Below are 18,936 nucleotides of genomic sequence, written 5' to 3' on the forward strand. Positions count from 1 at the left end.
TTTGTTAGTATTTCTTTTACTCAGTAGGAAAGTAGTATACCTTCATTCTGTTTGTAAACTTTAAAGTTCTTCTTGGTAGAAATAAAAAGGAATGCAAAAATCAAACAGCAGGTGGAAAAACGGGCCATCTTAGAACCAGAAGACATCTTAGAAATCATATACTCCAGTCCATGTATTTTAGCCTTGAAGAAATTTAGGATGTGAAAGTATGAGTAAAAGTACTAGTTACTGGCTGAGGCAAGGACTTAACTCATTTCTTCTTACTTCTCACCTAGTGTTATTTCCATGAAAGCTGCTTCCTCTACCCCACAGCCTACCTCTCTTCCTGTCTTCAGCCTCCACATACCCAAACCTCATGTTCCATGGCATGTTTTATGTTGGAAAAGCAGAAGGTTAACATTGTGGCATTTGTCATTTTTCTCTTTTTCCTCCCCAAACTTCCTAAAGTCATTGTCAGTACCCAAAATCAAGTTTAAAAGAAGAGCCAAATGTTTTGGAGTTAGATTGTGGCTTGTCAATTAGAAGAATGGATTTTTGGTGAGAAAATGGCTCTTTTAAGCCAAATTAAAAGATATTGGCTGCTTCCTTAAATACCCTCAGAATAATGGTTAGTGTCAAAATTAGCACCATTAACATACACATGGCATGTGAGCAATTAGGTGAACCAGGAGAGCTTCGCTTTAATGCACAAGAAAATGCTTTCAAGAGCGTGAGAATTGTTCTTACGGTAGCGGTTGCCGCTGTAATCATAGCAGTATACACAGTGGGCACTCAATAAATGTTGACTGACGCTCTCCTTGTGCCTTCAGGCTGCACAATACCTAAAACATTTCAGACAGACGGGAATCGGATCTCTGTTTAAAGTTGTTCTCTAAGGAAGGTAATTTCCAGCCTTCTAGTAACCTGTTTAAGCTGTAACTGCTCTCATTCTTTTGAAGTTTTATTTTAAATCCCTCAGGAGGCGCATTTCCAGAGCTTCTGTCCTGAGAGTCTCAAAGAAGCAAAGTCTTCAATTTTGTGTTGTGACTGAGCCGACTTTGCCAATTTTTGACCATGGCAAAGACTTTGAAGCCTTCAGGGAGTCAGTAAGGGCAAGACCAGAATTGTGTGGAGAATTTTTGGTATCTAAATATATTTTAGCTTCAGCCTTGTTGTTGTTGCTTAAGTGGAGTGAGTGACATCGGAAGTGATTTATTACAAGTCACTTGAAAAAATATATATGTATACACACAGATCTTCCTGAATAGCAACTGAGCTTTCTTAAAGAGTCAATTCATCATAGAAGAAACATCTCACAAATTTATCCAACAGCTGTATTCCCAATGGATGTCGTCTTTCTGAGGTCTGCCATCTGTTCCAATTATTCCTTCATTGTTTTTGGTTTAAAAGCTTGACAGGTTTATAACCAGTATGAAAAATTCCTGGAGTGTAGTTCTTTTTATCTAGGGAGGGGGAAGAGCTCTTCAACTTTGGAACTTGTGTGTCAGAGTATGAATGAGGTTGGAAAAGGTAGACTGCGTTGGATCACTCATGTCCCTATGTCACATTATATATGATACAGTGGTCCTCATCAGAGCCTCATTTACATGAGGGCAAAGTCATTTTCAAATTGCTGCATTGATTCAAGACTGTTGCAGAAAGAAGCCCCTTGCTTCCTTTCCATTTTCCCTACCCCCAAATTTTATCTTTAGTGTTAAATTCATTCATTAGAAGAAGTGCCCATTAAAAGTCTCCTAGTAAAACACATATATTCTCAGGAGTGATACACAGTGTTATTTTCTTTCATTATTACCAGATAAGAAACTGGGTGAGCAAGAAGTAGTGTTGAAGGTGGTCAAGATGGGCTTATGAGGTGGAAGATAAAATGAGGAAAGTACAGGTGTCAACTCTATAATTTAATCTAAACATAGTTCTATTAAAAAGCCAGAGTTGCTCCTCCAAGTAGATGCAGAATATAACACAATCTTAAGGTCTTGATTTTGGAAAGATTCAGGTAAAAGTACCCACTCCTGCTATTTTTGTCTAACTTAGGGCCCTTTTAAATAAATCAGCAATTGGGGGATATAAAAAAATAGCATCTGTCTAACTCCCTCCACCTCTATTATGGAAAATGAGGTGACAAAGCTTGGTTAGGAAGATATTAGATTGTTTTACAAAAAGAATCATAGCATTTTTTAAAATTAGTGTCTAACAATCCCACTGAGCCCCCTGCAGAACATGTTCATTTAATTATAGGAGAGTTCACCATCTGGGAAAAAAATAGACACTTTGCTAGCAAAACTGGTATTTTGTCAGGGAAAGTTGTTGAAAATCAAGGGACAAGAAAGTAGTTACAGGGTTCTCTAGCTCAATCACTCTACAGATTTATTTATAATGCATTCTTGATAACAACAATAATAATAAAGTTAATTTCTCCATAGCATATATTCCTAGCAACAGATGGACAGCAGGGAGTCAAATTGATTGTGTATTCACAGTAAAAGGTAAAGGAAGATGATCTTCATCTGGTTAATTAAATTAATATTTATCAAAAGCTGAACATGGGATACATAGCCTTTTTTAAAAATGAATTTGTGGCTAAATGTCCTAACGTTGGACAGTCCACCTAAAATCTGATTTTTTAAAATGAAAGAATGGAACATCTAACAAATTTTTGTTCAAAATCCCACATGTGCAATTGACTAACCTGTCAAGCAGTTGCCCCCTTTAGATGAGTCATGTGTTCTCTAATTTTCCATAGTTGCTACCATTCCCTATTGCTTCCACAAGCAAGCAAGTTTATTCAGTTATGATATCTGCTTGACCTCTGGAAGCATTTGAGTTTGTGATCTCAGGCTAATGTTGAGGGTTGGACCGGACAATCCCTTTCAAACAACAAAAATAATAATATAAGCAAGCAAATCTAATCTACCTTGAATCCCTAATGATATAATGTGTCTGTAACCAAGATTTCTGCCTTTTGGACTACTCAGTGATCTAAAGTTGCTTCTGATTCCTCTCCTTTAGAATGCCTATCACAAAATTACTAATGACTCACTTAAGAAGAGCAGATTACCACCATGCCAAACCTTATATGGTACATTTTTCTATATACAGAGAATCCATAATTGTCCCTTAAATATAGAATTTAGTTTTATATGTTAGACATGCAAGAAAACCTTGTTATATGGGTCTGTACACCTACAAGACAATAATATCTCTAGGGAAAACAGTAGCATAAAAGTAAAGAATTAAGAATATTTGGATATTTTAGATAGTTATCCTTGATGTATTTCTAGCATATTGCTAGAAAAAATTATAATTTAATCTTTATCTTTCTTCTTTTATAGATATAGTTTTGGTTTTACTTCTATTGACATGGAATTCTGACCTTTCAACTTTTATCATCTATAAGCATAATTAATTTTGTTATATTCCAATGTAATTTGAGATAGAAAAACTAGATATGCATGTAAAGGTACTGAAGAGAATAATGTCAAGAGGATTAATCAAGAAGATATTCTTTAAAGATAATTTTTGAGGGTAAAATAATAAAATTGGTATCTTCAAACAGACACTTGGTGGTAGACCTTGAAAGAAAAAGTGGGTTGCAAGTTCATTAAGTTAAATATCTGGGAATCGTCCATTCAAAACATGGCTCTGACCTACACAGATATTTCCCTTATTGATTAGTCCACTAAAGGCATTGTAGAACTTCTCAGAGTGTGGAGTAGATATCACTGCATTCACTCTCTTTGATCCTGCATAATTGACATTGCCCGTAACAGTCTTGGTTCATGCCTTGCCTCTCTTACCGATAGGTGTTCCCACTCCATAACCTTTGGAGTCAATGAGGCCCCCAATCTGAGTGAGGTTGCAGTTTCTCTGCGTCACATACTCAATGCTGGTGGACTCCATTAGCAGGGCGTAGTCAGTGGTGAGTACCCGTTGGATCCCTTCATCACTGTTTTTTACCAGGGCAGTCTGCTGCCTGCTGCTCATAAAAGCCCACATCTTCTCGTAGGTGGATATCTTTGATTTCTGCAGGGAAAGAAAGCACACCCACCAGCAGAAGAGTGCTGAGAAAATGTGTCCTAAAGCTATTCAAAATCCCAGTGGTCCAAACAGTATGGGGATTCTTTCTTTCAGGTAGGAAATCAGTAAGGATGATCCTTGGCTTTCAGTTTGGTAGTTGAGAGGAGCCCAATTTACTACAGGAAAACATTGGAAGCCCTGAGGCAGCTATTGAGGAAAAAGAGATTGTAAGACATTGGCTCAAAGTCCTGATATCAATGACAGCATCTGCCTAATGAATTGTGGCCACTAAGACTAAATTTTCAAGGCATGCTGGGCCAAGGAATAACTACCTCACTCCAGGACTCCGCTCATCGACTCCATTCCCCTTCATCCACTTAACTTCATCTGGCATCGTTGTACTGTTTCCTGCTTTGTACTTCTTGCCTGTTACAGCATGCCTTTGCTGGGGACAGCCCTGAACTAAATCACATGCTTTGGTAGCTTTGTTTATGAAAGAACTGCTATTTGCTCTTATCTTTTATGGAAAACTAAGAATACAAATGTTCTTTTCAAGTTAAAATTCAGATCAGAAAGCTCTTGTACTGTATATGCTTTTTTATGTACGTATTCAATTTTAATTACAAATATATTTTAGAGGATGAGGATGGAATATTACATTTCAAAGTGTTCTATGATGTTGTCTTTTCCCTTATTCTTCAGCTTTTTGATAGATTCAATAATAAACCATAAATATGATGCATAGGATATATGCATCTATACATTCCATTATCTCATTATCTTTCTTTGTTAAAATATACTGCCTTAGTTTTCATATTGCTTGGATATGAATTTTCTATTCTTTTGAATAATGATCTATAATTAGACATTTTACACTTTACTCTGTAATTTCCATATTTTTCCAATTTTTTTTTCTGAATTCGTCTTCATTTGCATCAACACTCCCCTCCATTTATTTTGAAAATGAAAGACATTATGGGAATTACTGATAATTCTGAGCTAACTCCAGCTCCCACACATGAGACAGCTTCTTTGGCAGGCATAGGGTGTATCATCTCAGGAGTGCAGAGAAGCTTAAAACATGATTTGGGGCCATAAGCAATAAATGGAATACCTGTGGAATCAACTCTGGTGTGGTTATTCATGCTCAAGTGTTCCTGCGGGCTCAGTTAATTCCTAACTCTATTTAGGACCTGGGTTAATGCTGTAGGCTTTATGAGTTAAGGGAGGACAGATGGCTTTATTTTGGATTGTTAGGCATTTGAAGATCCCCCTGAGAAAGGTCTTGTGAGACAAACAACAATTCAATAAACAGTACCTTATAGATACTGGTATTTTATGGAAGCCATTCTATCATGATTAGGCCCCTGTGAATTACTCCTCAACCCCAGAGATATCTGTAAATAGGAGCTCATGTCTCCATGACAAAGGCATGTTTTTTTTTTGTGATCAGGGTCAATGCCTCATTTGTTGTGTGATTTCAATCTCTAAGAGATGTATAATGATAAATTTGTAATAAAGAACCACTCGAAGGAATACAAAGAGGTCAGTCTGTCTTTTGGTAGTAAATGCACAGCTGGCAAAATTATTCTTCTATCAGGAAACTAGATTCAGAGAAAATAGTTTTCTTACAAATAGGAAGTTTTAAAATTGTCATAGACATTAGAAATTGACTCATTCAAACCTCTGTTTTCACAGAGGAGGGAATATTGGTATAGAAGATTTGGAGACTTCATGCAAGTCACAGAACTCGTATCAGATTTAATACCGGACCCCAGGTCTCCCAACACCTAATTCACTGCTATTTTTTACCATACTTAACTTTTATTAAAAATGAATGTTGTAAATAGTTAGAGAACTGGATTTTTAGTTTAGGGAAGTTGAGGACAAAACAAGGTAAATGATCAGTTCATTGATGGTAATGGACAAGTGTGGGGGGTCCAGGAATTGAAGGACCTGCAGGAAGATGAAAAGATCAACTCAAAACCTACAAGCCTATTATTGATCCCTACCAGGTAGGTTCTCAAATTATCTCAATACACGGCAGACCTATTTGTGGTCTTACCACATGTGACTAACATACAGCTTGTATAACATGTAGCTCACCAAGAGCACTCAACAATCCTCAAAGTTGTCTACACTCAAGGAGAAGTATCCACTGATCATGTACTTGGTGCTACCACAATATCCATGAACTACAAAAATTCTCAACTCCTAACTTTCAACTTCTTTTGTCTCATCATAGCTTAGTAATACAGTGTTCCCGGGGTTAGCATATTCTTTACACCACAATTTGAGTAGCACTGCTCTATAGAGCTGGAGGTCGTGGATTAATTCAATCACATCTACTTCTTTCTTTTCAGAACTCCCTGTGGTGCTAAAGGGGAAGTCTAGCTGGCATGCACTCCTTTGAAGCATGGAGGGCAGAAATGTTTCTCAGTAAGAAAACTACCACTTGGTCATGTTGAAGGTACAGAAACATTCTCAATTCCTTTGACCTCCCCCACCCCCGCTATTCCTGATGGTGCTTAATGATGGTAAACAAAATGGAACAGGGAATGGCACCCTTCTGCTCCCATATAGAGTTCTCTTTCATCATTTAGAAATTTTGCTCTTATGGGGCTCTGCTGTACTCCACATTTGGAATTATAGACTATTTGAGAAGCTAGGGAGTTTAGATATACTGGAAGACCCAAATGCGGCTATAGAATAACTTTTTATTTTATTTTTTTATTTTTTATTTTTTTTTAGAATAACTTTTTAACTGTTAGAAATACCTGTATGTGGCTCAAGCACCTTAGGACACGGTTTTCCACTATTAGAAACCTACAGGAAGAACTCCATGGTTGGGAGAGTTTCCCTTAAGGATTCTTCAACCTCTATGTTCTACTCTTTACACCAACTCCTTCATATTACTTATGTAGGTCCTGACTTTGAAGACACACAGAAGGTCACATTTGGTTAGTGAAGGTGCTAGTACAGAATTAGTATCTTTTTCTTCTTTACTCCTGAGTTCTGTCCATTGTCATGCCCTGGTCTATAACGTTTATTTTTTTTAGATCAAAAAGTCCTACTTTGGTATTAGTTAGATTTATTCCTTTTTAATAGATTTTCCATTTTTAAGACCCAAATTTTAATAATTCTTAAACAGAACTGTTTGAATGACAGATATTTTTGCACTTCTAAATCCTCTGTAGTCTCAGCCTGCTAAATCGCTTTAAATAATATATATTTAAAAAATAGAAACAGTGAATGCCTCTTATTTCAATGAATATGTCAAAGGTTAATTAGAATATTTGTAAAGTACTCCAAGCTTCTTAGCAAAAGTTACTAAAGCTGAAAAGGCTTCATTTATTAAATCTGAAATCGTCTAGGTTTTTTTTTTTTTTTTCCCAAAATACCGCAGGAGAATCAGGTATAGATAATTTCATTTTGCCTGGTTAAATCTGATTACGTGGCTATTCTGTTGCTGATGAAACATTGTTGGCAAAGATTAAGCATTTTTTCATCTAAAAATCTGTTATAAGGAAGCGTTACTGTAGCTCCATTGGAGGATCATCATTTATTTCTTTTTTTTCCCCCCATAGTGCTTGCAAGTTAAATACTCACCGGGAAATGATTTATAATGTATCTGTGTGCAGTTAAAAACTACTTATTGAAAATAGTAATAATAACTAGAACATGCAGTGTTTACTGCTTGCCAAGCACTGCTCTAAGTGCTTTGCATATATTAATTCATTTAATCTTCACAGTGATCATATGAGAAAGATGCCATTATTATGCCTCTTTTATAGGTGAGGAATCAGAACACCACATGAGGAAATGATGAAGCCAGGATTTGATTCCCGCAATCTGGCTCCAGGCTCTGTGTTCTTAACCAACGGGGAATCAGCTAATTGTTTTAATACACTGAACAACAAACTCATGATTTGGTTGTTTTAACAGCTAAATTTTCTAAAGAACCAGTGGTAGTAAGTAGTGGTGGTATTTTTCTATAATAATCAGAGCTGTTGTACTTCTTTCAGTTGTCATATAATGCATGGAACTATTTACATGAAGTTAGGCAGCTTACATTGGTTTAAACAAAAATTAGTAGTATTTTCAGAAGTGTGACAGTTGGAACTTAAAAGGAAGTGTGGATATTGTTTATATTTTTTCCTTTAACAGTATTTTATATTTCATATAATCCTGTTGTTTGCAGTTGCCGGGTTTCTGTAAAACAGGTGTAAATTCTGTAGTGTAAGAGGGTCTTAAGACTAATAGAACCTCTATTTTATAGACATAGCCCAGGTTATAGGGCTCCTACACTGGAGATAAAAATATTATTATTTTGTAGGATGAATAACTTTGCAATTCTACTTAAGAACAATATGTCTGAAGACTTTACGTATAGATCCATGTTTATACATGATTATTTATATATATATATATATATATATATATATATATATATATATATATCCATCGCCCCACATGCATATATACACACTGGGGATAAATTATATTTGATCTTTGTTATCTAATAAAAAATTCTATTTGAATGTGAATTCACTATCATCAATACAGTGACTATATGTATATTGAACAAAGAAAATGCCAAAAAACAGTTATATTTTAAAATCTTCAATTTACTTTTTCTTTAGATAAATCCTGATTTCAGATACGTCTTAAAAATCAGTCAAAGACCCGGAAATCATCTATGTAGAAATTCAAGCTTTTGAAGCAGATGTATCAGAGGTAAATAGTTTGTCTTTAAAACAATCATTTTCTTTAACTCACAATTAAATAAATTACTTAATTAAATAATATATTCTCAGGGAATTTAAAAAATATGATTAATTTACAAAAATCACTTTGAAAGAAGATCTCAGAAGAAGGCATTTATACTTATAGTGAGGGCCTCTGTCTTTCAAATGTATATAATATGATCATTGCAGTTGATCATGCTCTTATCTTGAATTGATAGAAAGTTATGACATTTGCAGAATCTCCAAGGTTTTAAAAATTCATGTGCTCCCTTTATAAAATTCCCTGAGTGGGATTTAAACACCTTTGCTAAAACATTTTTCATGTTTTTCTCCTGTCTAGAGTTAAAGATTGGTCCATTATAGGCAATATACTGGGATTTGAAAAAGGTTCACTGTAATTGACCTCATGGATTTCTTTCCAAATACATTTTTAACATATGGGAACTTAACATTTTAGGTACTGATGGTAAAATTAGCTGAATTTTTCAAACAAAAGCTAATATCTTTTTATGCAGAGAAATTTGAGAAATGTCTTTCATTTTATGTGTCCTTATATGACTATTTCTGTCTGAAACCTGTCTCTCATAATGGCTCATTGCTACAGTTCCATTGGTGTGGTGCTCAACAACTTCTCTGAAATGTCTTTAGGGTTGATGACAGCTCCTAACTACTCCCTGGAAGGAGATTATAAAGGTTAGAGAGTCCCTTATTCCCATAGCCAGTCCAAAGTCCCTAGACCATGAAAGCCAGAAATGACAAGCCTGTTATGATTTTTTTAAACCTATTTTATCCAAGTCATTTTAGACTGAATCATGATCTAATCTGTGTAATCCTCTGGCTTGGGTCTGAGAGGATAGTGATTAGTTACAAGGCAAGCTTCTACTGAGAAACATTTCTTACGTGAGTATTTTCTACCCTTTTGGCTCACGAGGACTTCTGATATTCACACCACTTCCTGTCTGCACAAGATATGCTACTAAATCACATGTTGCATTGTGTTTAACAGGTCTGTGTGTATATTGTCACTTTATTGCCATTCAGGTCTTCAAGCTTTGCACAAAATTTTATACCTGTCCCCCTCCTGTCTCTTATAGTGCCAACCTCAAGTGCTAGTCATACTGGAGATCCTGGAAAACATAAATTGAATTGAATCCTTCTGAACTACCTTACTCCGCTTCTCAGTTGAATTCTAAGGGCTGCCTTACTATCTGTTGCCTATCTACCACCTGGAAATGGTTCTTCTGCAAACACCACGTATGTACCTAGCAAAGCTGGCTAAAACTAAGGTTTTTGTCAGGTCTGGCTTCTGAAAGTCTTTGAGATCTTGGACATTGGCACTCCCTCTGGACTTCTCTGTCAATTAGCAGAAGGCACATCTTCCAGAGATCACTGACAGTAAGAAAGTTGAGCAAAGAGCAAAACAGTTTTCTAAAAATTCCCAGGGACTGAAAAAGTAGGACTATTAGCTAGGGGTAAGTGTTGGATGCTAATGGTGATGATGTTGCTGGTGAAAATGATAATATCTAACTTCCTAATTGTTTACAATTTGCCAAGTAGCACTGTGAGCACATGACCTATTAAGTCATTTATTCTTTAAAATAATCTTATGAGCTAATTATTATCTTCAATAAACAGGAAGGGAAATCAAGACATGGAGTTCAAAGAATTATTAGTTCATAGCTAATAAGCAGTAAAGTCAGATTTTGAAGCTATGCTATCTGGCTCCAAAATATGCAATCTGAAGCATTTCACTATAAATTGTAAATTATATCTCAGCAACTGGAGTTAGGTATATCTCCTGAGAAGACTGGTTGGTGTTCTCTGTCTCTGAACAAGGACTAGCCCCATTATCCTGTTTAGATGTTGGTATGCAAGGGGCATTGGAAAATCCTCCTTTTTCAGGCCTCAAAATGTTCTTAGATTTTTTATGACTATGCTTTCTTCAATTGGAAAAAAAAAATGTGACTTGCTAAACAGGCATCATGAGACCAAAGTTTGGGCTATTCCATTTATCCTGAAAGGTAATTAATAGAATTACCTCAAGGAGAAAGAAGATAATTTTTGCACTTTCCTTACCTTCTATGAGAGAGGGAGAAAAACAATGTCTTAGTGTTCTATTATGAAAGGGGAAACTGTAGCTAGATGCCTTTGCTGTCAACTTTCTTGAGTATAAAAGTGAAAATTGGTCATGTCGATCTTGGGGAAGATACACCCAAGTTGTGTCCACAGCTTGGTCATGAACTGAATGATCTTTGTATTTCCTAAGATGCTGGTGGTAGTCTTAGGAGCTTGGAAGGACAAGGAAAACCTTTATTGTTCAGGCTTTGAAACAGTAGAAAGAAGCAAGCAATTCTGCAGTGGAGAGCTGAGAAACCAATGTAGTTAACATCATATTATTAATTGGTATTATCCTAGTGGAGAATAAATGGGAGTTTGTTGAAAAGTTCTCTAAAATGAAATCTCTTGAAGTTCTGAAATAGTAAGACTCTGACATAAAAAGAGTCCATTTATTAATTGACAGCCTGACAAGGAGAAATAAAAGATCCCCTTATATTTGGAGAATTTCCTTAAACATCTTCCACAGTTCCTGGATGGTTGATAAAATACTCTGCCTCTCCTTAACCTTGTCTTGATAATTGGCCTAGTGGTAAATGACACCCCTTGACCAAATGGGCATTATATCACTCGTAGTGCTTAAGACTTTGGTAAGACTCCAAGTGCTGATGACCTTGAGAAAATGTAAAGTTTAATAAGCATTATTAACTGGGTGTCCTTGGCCACAGAACTTAGAGTTGTTCCTTTTTTTTTTATGGACAATATCAAATTCTAGCTCTCCATCTAGCCTAGTGAATGTATGTGGAATTCATGATTTAATTCTAGTTCTCTTGTGTAAATACAGTTCTGATGATCAATGTAATTATTCTATACACAAATGACTCAGTGAAGAAAAACTGCTTTGGCCTCTCCTGTCTCAGACACATGCTTTGATCAACACTTGTTTAATAAATGTCACTTTATTTCCTTAGCCTTATCTGAATTCACAGGTAGGTAGTGCAATTTCACCTGAGCTACTTTAAAAAATTAAATTTTGGGTTTTTCTTTTCATGTTGAAAATCAAATAAGCCAAATATGAAATCTGGGCTTGTGCTGTCTGCAAAAATAGAAAAAGGGGAAAAAAGCCAATGGATTTTGATTGAAATTTTAGTGAGCCACTTTTGGCCACACATTTCAGAAAGAAGCTTCTTTAAAAGCTTGTGGCCCAGAGACCACGTTGAGGGATTAGGTATTTTGTGTCTTCACAGATTTTGGTGATTTCTATAGTTTTTTCCTTTTTGCAACTTCCTATTCCATACCTGTAAAAACAATTTAGAATCAACTTGAAAGCAAAGAGACAGATTTCTAATATTTGGATGCTGCCAAAGGGAAATATATATATATATATATTTTTTTTTTTTCTCTGCTCCTAGGAACAAAAAAACTTTAAATTACACTGCATATGATAAGAAAATGCTTCTTATTAGAAGTTTCCTTGTGATTGAGTGAAAATGAGACCCATCTGAGAAAATGGCTTATTACCCAACAATGGATCAGAACATGCTAGATTAGACTGGGTGAAGGTGATTTTCCTTATTCATTCAACAGCCCAAGAGACAATATTGTCTTTGATTAAGAGAGAAGGGGAGGGAGGTCTGATGGCACAGCAAAGGTGAAATATTAATGAAGGCCTGGCTCAGGACTGAGTTTTTTTTTTTTTTTTACTATTAACTACTGTCACTCAGTGACTCAAGGTGGAAATACCTTGAGAGCTGAAAGCCTGGAATGTTTCTTTCCCTTGCGGAATAATCCAGTTTAAAAACCCTGAGTGTGTATCCCTCTGAAGCTTTCTGACAGCTTGCCTCCCTCAAGGGGAAAACTAAATCGGATTTAGTCCTTGTTCTCTTTTTTTGCAAATAAATTCCTTCTTGATAATAGGGTTGCCAGGATGCAAGCTAACTTGTAAATCGAGGAATATGGCAACAGTGTCTCTTCCTGTGTGGGTCTCCATTATCCCTCCCGCTGTGGTCTGGATGTGTCCCTCTCACATTCATATGTTGGAACCTTTAACCCCAAGATACTGGTATTAGGAAGTGAGGTCTTTGGGAGGTGTTTAAGTCATGAGGATGGAGCCATTACAAATGGGATTAGTGCCTTTTTAAAGAGGCTCCAGAGAGATCACTTGCCCCTTCCTCCATGTGAGGATATAACGAAGTCTGTGACCTGAAATAGGGCCCTCACTCAACCATGCTGACACCCTGATCTAAGACTACCAGCCTCACAGAGTGTGAGAAACACATTTCTGTTTTTTTATAAGCTACCCAGTCTTTGGTATTTTACGAAAGTAGCCTGAATTGACAAAGACACGCTGTTTACCTCACTCCCTTTGTCCCTCCCTCCTCTGATGGAATTTCATCTTTCTTAGAATTCATCTGTGCATTTGTTCATCTTTTAAAAACATATTTTCTGAGTGTCTACCATGTTGCAGGCATTGCTTTAGGTTCTGGAGATGTAATGGCAAACAAAACAGAGCAATTCTCTACCCTCAAGGAGCTTACCTCAAAGCACTCTCTGATATTTGGGTGAACCCCAGGTCTTCTACTCACAGATTTGCAAATTTGGGGTAAGTCATTTAACTGAGCTGTGCCTCATTTTCTTCATATAATGGGGACAATATTAATACTTGCCTCAACCAGTTTTTTTTTTTAATTTGTTTTTTTATTTATTCATAATAGGCACACAGTGAGAGAGAGAGAGGCAGAGACACAGGCAGAGGGAGAAGCAGGCTCCACGCACCGGGAGCCTGACATGGGATTCGATCCCGGATCTCCAGGATCGTGCCCTGGGCCAAAGGCAGGCACCAAACCGCTGCGCCACCCAGGGATCCCTCAACCAGTTTTGATAAGGAACAAATGAGATAATATATGTAGAGCATTTATAGAGTGTGTGGCTATGAGCTAGTGTCTTGTGCCTGCTGCTCTTCTCATTGCTGTTGTTGGTCCTATCCTCACGTTCTTTCTTCCTGGGATGCTTTTTGACTCATCATTTGCCTGGTGACCTGAGAGACCACTTTAATTTGGTGCCTCGTTTTCGGGGCCAAGGAGAAAGCAGGAGCCCTCTCTGAAAAGGCCTAGGAAGCAGAAGTTGTGAGTAGAACATGACTATTTTAGGGAAATGCACCATCCAACATGCTTGTAATGGGTCCTGCTGGAAAAATGGGGACCAGCACCCTTTATATACAAGAAGCATGTGGGAAGCAGAATCAGATGAAAATGAGGCTAAGGGATGCTTTGTGAATACACAGGCTGGTTGCATAGTAGCAAAGTCAGGTCCATTGCTTGTGCAAAGGGTAGCATCTTACTCTTCTATATTTGTTGTATACATCCAGAAGGCAGTAGACTCTTCTCTGCCTCTACTTATCTACTTCTCGAAACTTTAAAACTTTTTGACACTGGTAAGAGAGGCAAATCATTTCAGATATTTTTTCAGACATACCCAATTCTACTTTGGCAGTATCCCTTGGTCCTCTATGCCTTGCAGGTAACTTTCCTGGTTTCTGACAAGTATCGTGATGAATCACTAGCTTGAGGTAAGCTCTGTCTTTTCACACTATTGATTTTACGAAAATCCAAGCTTTCATAAACTTGGATAGCCATATATTTAATGTCATTTGTCCTTAAAACAACACTTGTCTAGGGAAGAAATAATCACCACACGTTATACATTTACTAAATCAATCATGTATTTCTTAAAGTGAAAATAATGTTTAAGAATCACCTTTTTCTAACATAGAGGATAAGCAAATCCTAACTTTTCATGTTACTCTGTTTCGGGTAAACCTCTGGGTAGACTTTACTCTTAAAATAAAGTAATTTTTATTTATCAATTGTTATTGTTAATTGGTACATAAAATTTACTGCATAAGTAGTACCTATTTTGGTGAACCAATACTGGTATACAAAGAAATGTTCCCTTTTTTTTCACCCTTAGTTTTTTTGTTTTTGTTTTTTTTTTTGGGGGGGGTTCTAAATTAATATTCTTCAGCAGTCTTTGTCTACTCAATCCTGGGGTGACAACTTCATTTTTGGTATCTAGGTATGAAACATTGACACAGTGTTTTTTTAGAGTTTATTTTGGTTGCACAGCTGTTTTTCTTTTTTTTCTTCACATGAACAGTTATCTTTCAAAAGAAGGCTCTAGCTTATCCCTGTCTAACTTCAAGTCTGTGACTTTGAAAGATAATTTAGCTTCTGGAGATATTGTTTTCTTCATTAGTAAAGTGAAGGGCCGACCGTCATGATCTCTAAGGTGTTTTTGCTATCTCTACAACTCCCTGGATCTATTGAAATCCATTCTCCGCACCCCCTCACCCTAACCCATGAGAGCTACTGTATCTGGGATTTCATAATAGAAATTATAGAGGCTTATTCCATAAGCAAGGCAGAAATCAGTTGCTTTATTTTAAGTAAGTAATTAAAAAGAGTTGAACAATGAAATGCACTTGACAATAAAACTGTATCACTCTAACTTAATTCTTCTTTGGTGCTTTGGAAGGCACTCTGGCTATTGGAAAGCTTCAGGCCACAATGAGGGGCACTGTCCTTACTGGTGCAAATACAATATTTGACTGATATCCCCTGGGAATTCTTTTTCATTCTAAATCTCCAAATAAATTCCCATATCAACACATTTGTTATCTTCTTCTATCTCATTAAATACAGAATATAAGAACAAAATAACGATATTCAAGTATTCTGTATTCTGATTATCAGAATTTAGATTAAGGAATCTTTATTTTATGGGTTCCATGCATGAGTGGTTAGTTAATGGTGGTTGGGCTGTGTTCAGAAAACAGCATTTTTTTCTAGTATAAAGGGAGAAGATATTGATCTGTAGATCTGAGTGTACTAAATTGGGGATAAAGGGAGCAGAGAAATTGCTTTATGCTGACTGCTGAGGGCACATGGGTTCCTTGTAATGGGAGTGTGTCATTATAAGTCTTATTTAAAAAAAAAAAAAAAAAAAAACCAAACCTGCCCACTTTCTTTTTCTTTTCTTTTTTCTTTTCTTTTCTTTTCTTTTCTTTTTTCTTTTATCTTTTCTTTCATTCTTTTTTTTTTTTTTAGAGACTTTTATTCCACATTCCCCTCTCCTCAATGTGAGATAACCTTTGAGAATTGTCAGTTTCTTACCTTGAAGAAGGTCATTGTCGATCCATCTCTGACTGCCCCATATTCTATCTTGGTTTGCTTTGCCAGATCATCTGCTGAATCTATGGGAGATTCCATTCTCTCTACTGTCAGGAAGGCAGCCAGATTGGCAGTGTAGGATGAAATGATGATTAAGGTGAAAAACCACCAAATCCCTCCAACTATTCTGGTCGATAGAGCTTTGGGCATCAGCTCTGATCCTGTGATGTTATCACCAGAGTAAGAGTGTTAAACAGAGTTAAGAGAAGAGGGAAGACTCATGATTTGACAGTAGTCTAGGGAGATAATGCATTTTTATGACATAAAAGTTAGAAAGCCATTAAGGACTTACTCTTTTGTGTGTAGGTAAAATAGAAGTATGTTTTTAAGAAAAAAGATCAAAATCTAAATGATCTTTTATTACTAATTGCAACTATTGCTTGAAATATAATTTATCAACATTTGATGGCATTAAAAGTTTTAACCCTGAGATATTCCATGTCTAAAATTTATAGAGTTAGTTTAATTGCTTAGATTTGGGTTTGTTTGCTTGCTTTTGTTAAAAAGTCAATTGCAAGACTACTTTGGGGGCTTTATTAAACCATATGATACAAATCTTATTGTGTGAAATAAAATTTTACAGTCTTTGTACAACTATGGAAGCTTTGAAACACTAAGTTATTTTTGTTTAGGATTAAAGAATGTGAGAAACTTTTAAAAGATTAATATTATGCCATTTGTCACGTGTGCTTTAATACAACTTTAGGATTTTACAATCAAATTAAATAAGAGAAAGCCACACTTGACAATAGATGAATAATTTTTTCATTGTTTTATGTTACTTTTAAAGTCAAAATTATTTTTTCCTAATGTATATTCTTGTGTGATTGGGAAGAATATATTTACTGAAAAGCATACTTGTGTCCTTTGAAGTGCTCATTTTTAATTATACTTCACAGACTGGCCATTTCTCAGGTGGAAAGGGGCCCTTCCTGGTAAACTACATTTTTAGATGCCATCTGATGACTATTATTTGTGAATGATAACATGGGGAAGCACTTAACCTGTTTATCAAAAGACTCTTTCTCTATAAAAGAAAGGGTATATGGGTCAAGTTTATTTACACAAAGGGTAAACATTTGTGATAACTCTCTACTCAAAGATGTTGGTCAGTCTGAGCTGTAGATGTCTATGAATCCAGTAGTAGGATTATAAAGGGGCAGAAGTGGGTATGCAATTCTACTTCTACTTCTACCCAATTCTACTGATTCATGGGTGGATTTTGGCTACTCTGATTGCCTGAAATTCACGAAGGATTCTGTACTTAGAATTTCCTCCATGAACTTAGAGGCATAGTGAGTTTAGATGATCAATTAAAAAGCGGAAAGTATAAAAATCCTAAAGGTGAAATATCTGGTTTCAAGGACTCTTTCACTACTCTTATTGGGTGTTTTGAAGTTTCGGAGTTAATGGCTTAAGATGGAACAGAGAATTGGAGTTTACCAGTCTACAGATAAATGAGTTTATACTCAAATTTAATCTATAAACAGACACACATATTGCTTATGAAATCAAAGCCAGCTCAGGGCTCATGATAAGCAGATCAAGGTTGGCAGAATTTCTGGGCTTTGAATTAACAGATACATTTTCCTAATGCTCTTAGGTATCTAGGAGCTTTATTCTCTTTTAATGAGGTAATTGTTTCATTGCAATTTCTATTTCCTTCTTTGGTTTGTTTGTTTGAATTTGGGTGTGTAATATTACACAGATTTATAATAGTTTCCATTAAATTGCCTCCAAGGATTTAGTGGGATAGTTTGTTGCTGTTGTTTTAATCTTGTGATTTAATGGGATTTATGTGCCTGTGGGTGTCTGTGTGTGCTTAATGCCCAAGGTTGTTTCATATCTTTGTACTTAATTGATCTAGCAGCCTTTTGGCAGTGTGATATTATTTAGATCTTTAGTCAGTTATCATTAAAATACCATTTATTTCATAAAATAGCCATGGGAAATAAGTAATACAGTTAATAGATATATTTTTGTAGCTTATAGGTATAGATTTTCTGCTGTAAATTTATCCTTATGTTATTTGGTTGCATTTGTGAAGAGATAAGGTAATATTTTATTATTTGTGTAATTATGTAGTATGTGGCAGCAAAACTAGACAGATGCATGGATAACCAACCTCTGACAGGTAGTAAGAAATAATATAAACTCACACCTATCATACTTTAAAGTAAATATACTTTTGAATGAAATTTTCTTGGAAACTAAAAAATAACAAGTAGAAATCTACTCAGATTACATTTTAAACCCTTGGTATATGGTATGAATTAGATTTCTTGACATTTCACTGTGTTTTTTATTTTCACACAGTTTTATGACTTTCCTGACTTTCAACATTAATTGAAATATTTGGAAATGGCTTTCCTCAAATAGAGATGATTTGTTTAAGTTCAGAACCAGAGAGAATGAAGTTATGAGAGCAATAAAAGTCGAGTGAAACATCATTAGAAAATATTTGGGATGAGAGACAATACTTGCTGAAGTCTCTTTAGTGCCTTTTATGGCAGACATGACAGCCAATCCTGATCCAGACTTTGCTCACGCTCTGTAGAAAAGAGAAAGTCTGATCATCACATTAAAAAAGAAATGAAACAAAATGGTTTCCAATTGAGCACAGTGACAAGCTTCTGCTAACAAGAGAGAGCACAACATTTGATACAGAAGTTAGCTACCTGGTCCAATGCCACATGCTAAGGACAGATGCACTAAGCAGTCATCACTACCACCAATTTGTATATGACAATATTTGTCTCAGCTGACAAGTATTTTTAAACTTCTTGAAAAACAAGCAGAGTCTGGTTGGGGCTGACTGTCATGTACCCAAGGTAGTGGTAATTAGCAGACACTGCATCCCACAGTTTGCTGTGGATGATGGTAAACTCCAA

General features: G+C 35.9%; 1 protein-coding gene across 6 annotated transcripts in view; it reads right to left on the reverse strand.

Moving 5' to 3' along the window:
* The window catches only part of GRIK1 (glutamate ionotropic receptor kainate type subunit 1), a 363,349-nt gene that overhangs the window by 18,328 nt on the left and 326,085 nt on the right, over positions 1-18,936 (reverse strand). For all 6 annotated transcript variants that reach the window (XM_077878933.1, XM_077878934.1, XM_077878936.1 and 3 more), the window contains 2 exons: positions 15,989-16,206; positions 3,795-4,020 (listed from right to left, as the gene is read on the reverse strand). In XM_077878933.1, the coding sequence (XP_077735059.1) occupies positions 3,795-4,020; positions 15,989-16,206 (444 nt within the window). The remainder of the gene's footprint in view (positions 1-3,794; positions 4,021-15,988; positions 16,207-18,936) is intronic.

This window comes from Canis aureus, chromosome 30 (assembly GCF_053574225.1).
Source record: "Canis aureus isolate CA01 chromosome 30, VMU_Caureus_v.1.0, whole genome shotgun sequence".
Lineage (NCBI taxonomy): Eukaryota > Metazoa > Chordata > Mammalia > Carnivora > Canidae > Canis > Canis aureus.